General features: G+C 37.8%; 1 protein-coding gene across 3 annotated transcripts in view; it reads right to left on the reverse strand.

The window, feature by feature from the left end:
• Positions 1–12,427, reverse strand: part of LOC150081448 (xaa-Pro aminopeptidase 1-like) — a 231,893-nt gene that overhangs the window by 153,608 nt on the left and 65,858 nt on the right. For all 3 annotated transcript variants that reach the window (XM_090379308.1, XM_090379305.1, XM_090379309.1), the window contains exons 3-4: positions 10,031–10,141; positions 1,079–1,142 (exon numbers count right to left, since the gene is read on the reverse strand). In XM_090379308.1, coding sequence (XP_090235434.1) covers positions 1,079–1,142; positions 10,031–10,141 — 175 coding nt within the window. The remainder of the gene's footprint in view (positions 1–1,078; positions 1,143–10,030; positions 10,142–12,427) is intronic.

The following is a 12,427-nucleotide window of genomic DNA, read 5'->3' on the forward strand; positions in this document are numbered from 1 at the left end:
AACAAAAAGATTTCTTAACAGAGGTTATCCAATTACCTATATTAATAAAATTATATGCTCGCTCAGGAAAAGATAAGAAATAACTACCAGAAAACAAATATAGACATAAAGCATTTTATTACAGTGCCATATGTCGAACATTGGTTTAACAAGCTGAATGACTTGTGTAAAGGTACAGACATGAGAATAATAGTTAAACCTATTAACAAATTGCATAATTTATTAAGACAACAGTCAAAAAATTCTTCCATGCAACAGATACATGACTTAGTTTATAGCATTTCTTGCAAAGACAGCGACTCGTCGTATGTGGGCTCCACAAGGGGGGGGGAGTTTAAATTTTGTGTCAAACAACACGAAGCTTCAGTTCGAGGGTTGAGAGCAAACGCTTCTGAATTAGCATTTCATGGCATGAATTAGGTTCATTCGTTTCTTTTTAATGAGGCAAAAGTCATTAACATTCAACACAATTACAGTAAATTACTCATTGCGGAAACACTTGAAATGAAATTATGTAAAAATTCTATTAACATTCGCAGGCCATTCCTAATATCTGATAATTGGTCCTATGAACGCATGCACAATAACGAATAAATAATGCTTTTAAATAAGACACGCCAGTGCATTTATTAGTTTCATTCCATCCTGTGAACACGTATTAGCGAAAAGTTTATGTCCAACTTAAGGAGGAAGAAATATGCCATCACGTAATTTTAATGTTTTTAAACCATTTTAGAATTGACATGATGTTTTCCGATGCCGATAGTTTTGTCACGATTGGTGGTTTTGGGGTCAGGTTGGGGTCTCAGCGTTTATCCCAAACTATTGATTTGTGTTCACTCTAGTGGTATGGAATACATTAAGACAATGTTTAATAGCCTTTTTTAATCATTTTTATGTGTTGGACCTGAAGCGTTGGACAAGAAGCTTCCTTATAAAAGAAATCAAGGTAATCCCTGTTAAATTATGTAATAACTAATACAATATAGGAGATATTGAGCACATATTAGCTCTTATTACACTAAACTTATAAATAGTTGATAAACTATTGTTTAAGGTTATAACAGCTGTCACCTACCTGCAGAACCAGAAAATCCAGATATGTATTTTCTTCGTTCATCATGTTCAGTAATATATTCGCTCTGAAGATGGAAAAAACAAATTATAACAATAAGATTTTTTTGTAGATTAATAGTTGCTAATTAGATTGTAAAATGAATGCAAGCTTAAGTTTTTTTGAGGCAAATGTTGGCAAAAGTCTTAAGTATACTGCTTTATAATTTATTACCATGCCCATTTTAGAAATTGGAATATGGAAAACTTTTAATGCAGATCTATCTTTCTGTCAGAATAACATTCCAGAATATATTTTCCAAATTCAAAACTGAGTCTAGTCTAGACTTGTGAAGAGTATGGTTGTTTTTTCAGAGCTACTGAACTGAAGGCAAATTGAGTCAAGTTTTTTTTTTGGATAAATAATTAAGTGAAGGGTTGATCACCCTACCAAACATTTTATGCTAAAAAAGATAGTGTATTTCTTAAGTTAAGTAGTCATTTCACAAATTAGTGTCTAGTTGTATACTGGTAAAACTAATATATCTGGACATGATTAATTTTAGTTTCAGTTTCAAAAGTAGGTTATCAGCTGCCTTATTTGGTTGCGCACATTTAACTTATTAAACTAGTTTAAAAGATTAAGTTACTCTTTATTGAAAATTATTTATAAGTGGGATTTCCTTGTAATTACAGATATTCCAGAATTTAAAAGTATATCAACAAGATAGTATACATCTTAGATATATGAGCGGGGGAAGGGGATTCAAAAAAAGATTTATAGTCACCCAGAAGTAATTGTGATAGAAAGTTGAAACAAACACCATGTATTACACTTTTTCAACACAGTCATCAGATAAAATGACACATTTTTGCCACCTCTCAATACACTTTTGCAGGCCAGCTTCGTAGAAGTCCTCTGACTATCCTTCAAACCATGACTCAGCAGCAGAAATCACCTCATCATCAGCAGCAAAGTATTTTCCATGAAGAAAGGACTTCAAGGCAGAAATGCAAAAGAAATCTGAGGGTGAAAGGTTGGAGAAATAAACAGGATGTGGCAATATTTCAAACCCACATTCGTAAGCATACCTCAGTGCAGCATGCGAGGAATGCACAGGGGCATTATCATGGAGCAGATACACACCTTTTGACAGTTTTCCCCATCTTTTTCCTTTTATAGCATACATAGCTTTATGAAGAGGTTGGAATAATACTTTGCCATCCCAGTACATCCCTTTTGAAATAATCTGTTAGTATTACACCATGCTGATCCCAAAAAACTGACAGCATCACCTTGCCAGCACTTAGTTCCGCCTTTGTCTTTTTTGGGGGGAGGGGAGATGATTCTGCATGCTTCCACTGTTTTGATATTTGTTTAATTTCAGGATCATAGTGATGGATCCAAGTTTCACCCATAGTGACTAGCAGTGAAAAAAACTCCTCTTGATTTTTCTAGCACATTGTACCCTTTCCTTCTTTTGGTAAGGGGTGAGAAGTTGGAACCCATATAGCAGACACTATACTCATATGCAACTGTTGATAGATGATGTTCTTCACAGACCCTACACTAATTTGGCACTCTGCAGATTGTTTCTTGACACTAATTGGTGATCTTCCAGGAATAATGCCTCAAATATTTGCAATGCCGTCTTTTGTTATAGCAGTTGCTGGGCATCCCAGGATTTCTTCATCATGCAATGAAGTTCTCCCACATTTTAATTATTTATACCCAGAGGTGTTTGTTTGTTGTTATTTGGTTTTTAGGAGCATTAGAAACTAAGGCCATATTGCTCCGGGGATATGCAGTGGTCATTCCCTGACCTTTCCGCATCCTCTGTATTTGGTGGTCACGGGCTTGAACTCCGGTCTAATCAAGAAGCGTGTGCTACGCACTGCTACTCCTGCCCACCTGGCTACGGAGGCACCACCCAGAGGTGGGCCGTCCCGAGGGTGCAAGAGGTGCACTGCACCCGGAGGCCAAAGTTCAATGGGCGCCTGAAAACCTCAAACTTACATACACATATTAAGAAAATTTTAAAGGGGGCGCCAAATTTCAATTAGCAACTGGATGCCACATACCCTAGGAACATCCCTGTTTATACCAATGTGCAACAACACTGTAACCTGGGCAGCCTTCTCCATAAACAGTGATCATTTCTTCATGGGTTGTTTTGGATATTCTCACCTGCTAATCACTGATCTGTATTCCACTTTATCCACTGTGACACTCCACTTCATTCGGTGCTGCAAAAAAAAAAAAAAAAAGGAATTGTCATATCGAAACCAAAATTTCTGTGGTTGCTATAGTAGTTTCAAGTTTTGAAACAAAAAGCATTTCATCTTTCTATCGCAACTACTTCTGGGTGAATACAAATATTTTTTGAACCCCATCCGCCTTGTACAATTAATGCTAGAAACAGGACTGTTTATAAGGACGCAGACTGCTGTCAGAGGGAAGGGATTTATTAGGTGCATCGGCATCTCTGGCCATAGTGCACTTGCTGTCAGAGGAAAGTTGAAAACAGCCTGATGGCTTATCATGGTTGTCATCTGTTGGTAGATCTAAATCATTAAGGTGACAGTTCTTTGAAAGATGATGCATTACTATGGACTAGATATATGGATGGTGCAATAACCTTAACTTGGCATACTAATGAATAAGATTAAGTCCTTGAGAGGGTGACTAGATGCCCCCTGAGAATAATACATTTGAGGGTTTGGCAGGCACTTGGTATCCAGTACTATGCCAAGTGACACTTTCCTGAATGATATAGCATTCAAGCAGTCAGCACCTGATCTTCTGTACCTGGCATAGACGTTCGGATGCTGATTGCTTTGGTTTTAATCAAGATAATTTTACTGGAAGACTCAACTGTTAAAGAAACTGAGAATATTTTCTGTAGTAAAGAAATGGAACAAACCGAGTCTACCAGATGTGATTAATTACTTTTTAGCAACATCATTAGTTAGGGGGAACTAAAGGGAGTATGATTATTCATATAGAAATTAATGATATACAGTAAACCCCCGCTATTCGTGGGGGTTATACTCCTGAGAAATGTCGCGAATACTGAGTTATGGCTCCCATAGAAATAAAGGGATTCCGTTCCAAAGTATGAAATATATAAGAAAAACTAGTCTGAAATTTTGTCTATGTATTATATGTACCTTCATAATATGACTATGTACATAGACAGTACATAGTGAAATGCAAACATATGGCATCGAAATGAAAATAAGAAACAATTTAATATTAAATGTAATATTTATTAGAAATTTTAAACAAATCTTTCAAACCAGCGCCTTTGCTAGCAAAAAAACTTATCCCGCCAGTGCTATCACCAGTTTCGCTAAAGCATTGATAAAGGAGTTTTGCCTTTTCACGAATGATGAGTGAACTTAATGGAATTAATGGACACTGCTCATCGTGGACAAATGTTATTAGTGGAGTCCCTCAGGGCTCAGTGTTGGGTCCATTATTGTTTTCTGTATTTATAAATGATATTGATGATGGTATATCAAGCTTAATGTCCAAGTTTGCAGACGATACAAAGGTTGGCAGGGTTGTCAAGGACACTACTGACACTATGCTGCTGCAACAGGATCTGGAAAGGTTGAACAGATGGGCTGAGAGGTGGCAAATGAAGTTTAACATTGACAAATGTAAAGTACTACACATGGGAAACAGCAACCCCAGAGCAACGTATCAACTCTGTGGTACTACACTGACAGTGGTAGAGAATGAAAGGGACTTGGGGGTGGTTGTGCAGGCAGATATGAAGTTCTCTGAGCAGTGCAGACGGGCTGCAAGAGTAGCTCATGGAGTATTGTCAATGATATACAGGAATTTTTCCAGCAGGGATAAGGAGGTGATTATTCCCTTGTATAAGGCAATGGTCAGGCCACACCTAGAGTACTGTATACAGGTCTGGAGGCCTCATTTCAAGAAGGATGTAGAGCTGCTGGAACGAGTACAGAGAAGGGCAACAAGATTAGTGAATGGAACAAAGGGGTGCTCTTACGAAGAAAGGCTTAAGTTTTGCAAATTACAGTGTCTGGAGACTAGGCACCAGCGAGGTGATCTGATAGAGGTGTATAAAGCCTTGAATGGGTTGAGCATGCTCAATGCTGATGGGATTCTTCCTCTTGCTCAGAATAATCACCTGAGAGGGCATAAATTCAAATTGAGGAAAGACAGATGTAGGATAGACGTGCGGAAATCTGCCTTTAGCCAGCGGGTGGTTGGTTGGTGGAACAGACTTCCATCCCTTGTCGTAGAAGTCGATAGCCTAAATAAGTTTAAGGCTCAGCTGGACAGGTATTTTGAACGAACAGAGGGGTGAAGTGGAAGTGGGTTTTTTTTTTTTTTTTTTTTTTTTTTGGCTGATGCTGCATAAGCTTGCTTTCTTGCATCAAATGCCTGTACTAATGCTAATGCTAATTTTATTTTGAGTTCGGTCTTCTAAACACAGATTTAAAGCTTTTTCCATTTTTTCTAATTTAACATCACGAGTTACAGAGCAAAATTTTGAAGCAATTAGCGCGTTTGCACAGACACTACAGCGGATTTTTTATTTAGATTTTTTGATTGATCATACCGTTGACTCATTGATTTTATAATGTTTTGCCACCGAGGAGACACTTTCACCATTAGAAATTTTGTCTAATAACTCAATTTTATTCGCTAATGTCATCACCTTTGATATTTTCACATTTCCCTTGTTATTCGTAGCCATATTTTTGTAGGGATAAAAAAGAACTTGTCCACAATAAAGTCACTTTCTTCCGTTAACACACTCGAAAAAGTCCGTTTTACACTGCAAAATGGTATATTTATCACTTTTGTAAGCATATCAATTTATAAATTGATAAATTTATTCAATTTATAAGCATATAAATTAAAAGCAAACGACGAAACCTTCCATGACAAGCGCATAACACACTGAACAAGGATTAGCGAGAAAAATCCACGCTCGCGATATTGTCACCCCTCTCCCCCAACCCACTGAACGCTATTTTGACCAGGAAAGATAATTTTAGCCATGCCCATGTTTTTTTATGGCAGAAAATATTCACAGCGCTTTAAAATTCACATTTTTTTAGGTTTCATTTTATATTAAATCAGCGATCGTGAATACGCGAAACCGCGAATACAGATACTGCGAATAGCGGGGGTTTACTGTAATGCAAAAACAAATAGAGACTTGTCAAAGTATACAAGTTCATGCTGGAGTAAATCCATGAGATAGGTCAAAACATTATTGTGCCTGCAGTTCTACTTAAGCATGATAGGAGGGATTATATGATGAGAACATTGATGATTATAGTATTTCCTGAACCACACAATGCACTTTATTCCCCTGGAAAATGTTGCTTAAAACTTCTATATATGCCATATATTCCATCTTCAGCATATTCTTCATAATGAAGAGCTAGGAACATGGCCTATATTCCATTTTCAGCATATTCTTGATAATGAAGGGCTAAGAACATGACCTCACGAGTAACACAGTTGGTAAGATCGCCATCCTCCCCACACAGGGTGCAAAAGACCTGAGTTCAAGTGCCATCGATGACAGGATAAATTTTTATAAGTCTTTTTCACAATGTGGCTAAGATAGTCAGTCTCAGGCAAGGGTAGCATGGTTTTTTCCACCAGAAACGTACCAATTGTGTGCTGTGTGGTATTACACTCAAGGTAGTGGAGAATGAAAGGGCCTGGGGGTGATTGTGCAGTCAGATATGAAGTTTTCTTTTTTTCTTTTCTTTTTCTTTTTTTTTTTTTTTTTTATGAAACCCCCAACACGAGAGGTATTAGAACCTATAGTACTTAGTACCGTGCTTGGGTTGGAGGTTGAAAAGACGAAAGAAGATATTGGTTGACATTAGACTTGAACTTCTGTAGACTGTAATTTTCAGGAAATACATATGAAGGAAGGTTGTTCCAGAAAAAAACCACAGTTGAATGAATAAATGAAGAAGATGAAAACTTGGTTCTGTGAGTTTGAAGTTCGACAGTAAATGGATGTTGGCTGGTGGTAGCACGTGTTCGAACTTTTTTGAAATAGAGAGAGGGAATTATAGAAGCCAATTCGGAAGAACAGTGCCCATGGACGTATCTGTAGAAGAGGCATGCAGCAGAAATAGTACGTCTATGAGACAGAGAGTGGAGAGACTCTGTTAAAGAGGAGTCATTAATTAACCTAACTGTCCTCTTCTGAATGGAATCTAGAAGCCTGAGAGAGGTTTTGGGGGCACTGTCCCAGATGCGGGAACACTATTCCATGGCAGGGCGGATTTGCGATTTGTATAGAGTGAACAGCTGTTGGGAAGAAAAGTAATGCCAAGAGCGAAAGAGAAAAACAAGTTTTTTAGATGCAGAGGAAGCATTATTTGTAATGTGCTTGTGCTAAGAGAGATTAGAAGTCAGGGTTATCCCCAAAAGAGATATATCATTTTGTCTAGAAATCAGAGTGTCACCAAAGATAAGCATAGGAAGAAGAATCCTTTTTGTGAAATATAAGAGAAGGCTGAGTTTTAGAAGGATTGAAATCAACTAAGTTGTCTTTGCCCCACTGGAGAATTACCTGGAGATCGGCATTTAAGGAATTGGTAGCGGATATTCAAGAAGTCAAAGCTGATTCAGCAGGGCAAGGTTTTTCAAAATGGAAAGTGGAATGCAATATGCTATCATCGGCAAAACTATGGATAGGATTTCCAGTCAATGGAAGAAGGTCATTAATATACAAGGGGATGTTGTTGTTGTTATTTGGTTTTTAGGAGCATTAGCAACTAAAGCCATATTTCTCCGGGGATATGCGGTGGTCATATCCTGACCTTTCCACATCCTCCGTATTTGGTGGTCAAGGGCTCGAATCCCGGTCTAATCAAGAAGCGTGTGCTACGCACTGCCGCTCCTGCCCACCTGGCTACGGACGCACCTAGGAAAAGAACTGAACCTTGGGGGACACCAGCATTAGTGGAGAAGTTAGAAGACAGAGAGCTATCTACCTCAGTGAGTAATCAGAGAGAAAACTGGATAACCAATTACAAAAAACAGTTGGCAAACCATAAGATGGAAGCTTGTTTAGAAGACCTGTATGCAAACACGATCGAAAGCATTTGAGATGTGAAGAGCAACTGCTTGTGTTTCACCAAACTTTTCCATTGAATCTGTCCATAAATGGGTAACATAAGCCAAAATATCACCAGTGGATCAACACTGACGAAATCCAACTGGCAATCGTTGATCAGACGGAAGGTTTCTAGGTAGTTAAGAGTTGGTGGTTAATTGATTTCTCCATTACTTTAGAAAGAGTAGAAGTAATTAAAATGGAACGATAATTGGATGGGAGGGATTTGTCACCCTTTTTAGGAACTGGCTGGATATGAGCAAATTTCCAAGCAGAAGGAAAAACACCTTTGGAATAAGAAAGTGAAAAAATGTGGCAAAGAACAGGAGTAAGTTCAGGAGCCCAGGTTTTGAGAACAATTGGAGAAATACCATCAGGACCTGGAGCTTTCTAAGCATCAAGATTCATCAACTTCCTTCTGACATCCTTTTGACAGAAGAACACAGGAGGCATTGAATGCAGCATGTTGGGAAGTGTTTTACCAAGATCATTAATACACGAGTTGGAAGAAAAATGGGATGTTAGCAGCTCAGCTTTATCCTTGGCTGAAGTGACAATAGAATCATCTGGTTTTTACAGAGGTGGGAGCAGAAATGGACAAAAGTTGTGCCAATAGTTGTGGCAAGAGACCAGAATGCTCGGCTACCATTAGGGCAAGAAGCAAGTTTGCTACCCTTAGCCTGTTCAAAATCTAGTTTGGACTGATTAATAACTGCTTTACAATTGTTGCGAGCTTTAGTGTAGGCAGAAAATGAAACTGAAGAATTAGAAACAAGCCAATTACGATATGCAACATTCTTCTCTTGGACAGCTTTAGCACATTTATTGGAAAATCAACGTTTAGATAAAGGACGAGATTTTAGAGTGGAGTGTGGAATAAAGGATTCCATTTCTACAAGAATAATTTCACTGACACGATCTGAGCAAACATTGACATCAGAAGCTTTGAAACAGTCATCAGACAAAGGAAAAGAAGAAAAGAAATCTTGCAGGTCATCCCATTTTGCATTCTTGGAATACCAAACAATACGAGGTTGGGAATAGCCATGAGATAAAGGCTCCATTGGAGAAGAGACAATCACGAAGTTGTGATCTGAGGTACCTAAAGGACCACTCATTTCGACTGTGTACTTAGAAGGGTTGTTTTTGAGAAAAAGATCAAGTGTGTTGGCTGTACAGTTAGGATTGTCCGGTATTCTTGTAGGTAAACGAACAATCTGTGCAAGGTCATTAGAAATTGCAAAAGCCTCAGCATCTTGACCAGTTGATAAAAGTGCAGTTGATAAAGTACATATTTATTATAAATATTACATTTATTATAATTAAACTATATGAGGGGGTGCACAGAGGTGAATGAAACTCAGAAGTGGGCCACGAGCAAAAAAGAGGTTGAGAACCACTGATCTAGCCTTTATCATTGAAATGAATTAAGCAGTTTTCAAAGTGAGATTGAATGCAGTTTGGAACAACACAAGAATATAACTCAGTATGATACAACTCAGTGTACACAGAGATAACCAAAAGCATAAAGGATTTGTATACTCTCTTAAATCTTGCAGCATCAACTTTTTGTTCGTTCCTATAGCTAGGCCTTACTGTAAGTTTAAAATTCCTTTCCAAAGTAAGAAATTTCAATCCTTAACTTAAATATTAACTGAAAGTAATTTGCATTTTATGGAAAAATTTAGCAGAGAAGCCTAACAAGAAATGACACTGTAAATAAAGAAGTGTTTAAGAATAAAGCACAGATAAATGTTACCTATCTGTAATGATATGTCCAAATTAGTTTTTCTGAAGTATTAAAATAGAATTTTCTTAATATAAAAATTTGAGCACCTTACCAAGTGTTCATCATTGGAAGGTATGATATAAGCATCATAACCACTAGCCTTCATACGAAGCCTTAGTCGACGAAGTCTATCAGTAGTATTAACTCGAATTTGAGGCCAAATCTGGAAGATAATACTATTATCATCAAGAGAAAAATTTTTTATTAAAAGGTTGAACAAAGACATAATTTTAGTAGTAGTCATGAAATCTAAAAGAAAATCTAAGGAATTGCATCCAGTTGACATTGGTGGATAGTGCAATGTTGAGTCTTTTTGGTGTGACACACTGCGAAAGAAAAATTGAGAGTAGGAGTGTGTTAAAGGCCTAACAACTCTGATGAGTATAATGAACAACTGTACAGAGAAATAGAGTGGGCCAGTAAATCAGATTGTCTTATATTAGGGGATTTTAACTCCCCATTTATTGACTGAAACTTGTAGGTTAGTCACTCACACACTAGCAAAGCTTTTGTGAATTTATAGGATGATTGTTTTCTACAGCAGCATGTTCAAGAGGCAACCACAGGAAGTAATACTCTTTATCTGATTATCAGTAGTGATTCTTCATGCATTAAGAATTTGCAGATAAAGCAACCACTAGATGGTAGTGATCACAGAGTACTGATGTGGGATTTACTCAAAGATGTAACTACCTTCAGGGATAAAGGGAAGGGATTTTGCTTTCATAAAGGTGACTATGGTGGTCTGACAATTTTAAAATTCCATACAGTGGGACCAACTGACGATGTTACCAACATCAAATTCTAAACGGGAAGCATTCAAAGAATTAATCTTGGAAGCTATTGGGCTTTTCATACCGATTAAGAAATATTGTTCAAGGTTTGGGCCTAAATGGATGTCAGATGAATAATGAGACTTGCGGCAGAGAAGAAAAATGGATGGGAAGCATATAAATTATCAGGTGACACAAAAGCCTAGGGTAGATATCAGCTGTGTAATCAAGTCACAAAGGAGGTTAGGCAGGCGAAGGCAGATTATGAGAAATCTTTGGCAAATGATGCAAAGAAAAACAGCAAAGAGTTCTTTACTTATGTAAACTGTAGAAGAAAGGGAATGAATCAAATTGGTCCCCTTGATATCGATGGTTCGAGTGTTGAGGATACTGCTCGGGTAGCTGTCAAACTGAATGAGTATTTTGCATCTACATTCACACATGAGGAGTTATTCAGGGAGGAAAATGCCAGAAATTTATCAAATTCTGGCAGGAAGCTAAATGATTTTGTAATAACTGAGAGCAAAGTGGAGGAGAAATTGTTGAAGTTAAACATAAGAAAGGCACCTGGGGTGGATGGGATCTATCCAGTTATATTAAAGGTGGCAGCAAAGGAAGTAAGCAAACTCTTAGTCATAATTATGAGAGCTTCCTTGGATTCTGGGGAGGTCCCCATGGACTGGTGATGTGCAAATGTGACCCCAATTCACAAAGGAGGATCAAAGGGTGACACAAGTAATTACAGACCTGTTAACTTTTGTTCAAGGGAAATTCATGGAGACATTGGTTAAAGAAGCACTGTCAGGATCATCTATACAAGGCTGCAGTTGCAGTTCAGACACAGCATGAGTTTAAGGGGAAGTCTTGTCTGACCAATTTAATTGGATATTATGATGTGTTAAAAGTAACTGGATGAAAAAGATAATTTTGATATAATATACTTGGATTTTAGGAAAGCTTTTGATGCTGTTGCACATGGAAGACTACTGTACAAATTGGAGCAGTGTGACATTAAGGGCAAATTACTGCTATGGGATGGCTGAATGGGAGAAGACAAAGAGTGGTAATCATGGACAATTCTCTTCGTGGACTAATGTTATTAGTGGAGTCCCCCAGGATTTGTTGTTGGGTCCATTGTTGTTTTTTGTATTTATCAATGATATTCATGAAGGTATATCAGGTTTATGTCCAAGTTTGCAGATGATACGAAAGTTGTTTATGACACTAATGACAGGACCTAGAAAAGTTGAGCAGATGGGCTGAGAGGTGGCAACTGAAGTTTAACATTGACAAATGTAAATACTGCATATGGGTAGCAGTAACCCCAGAATAATGTATCAACTGGGTGGCACTACACTCGGGGTGATAGAGAATGAAAAAGACCTGGGGGTAACTGTGCAGTCAGATATGAAGTTTCTGAGTAGTGCTGAGAGTCTGGAAGAGTAGCTCATGGTGTCTTGTCAATGATATACAGAAATTTTTCTAGCAGAGATAAGGTAGTAATTATCCCCTTGTATAAGCCACGGTCAGGCTACACCTTGAGTACTGTATACAGTTCTGAAGGCCTCATTTTAGGAAGGATGTATAGCTACTGGAACGAGTACAGAGAAGGGCAATGAAATTGGTGAATGGAACAAAGGGTTACTCATATAAAGAAAGGCTTAAGTTCTGCAAAT

This window comes from Mastigoproctus giganteus, chromosome 8 (assembly GCF_048544385.1).
Source record: "Mastigoproctus giganteus isolate SK-2022 chromosome 8, ASM4854438v1, whole genome shotgun sequence".
Taxonomy (NCBI): Eukaryota; Metazoa; Arthropoda; class Arachnida; order Uropygi; family Thelyphonidae; genus Mastigoproctus; species Mastigoproctus giganteus.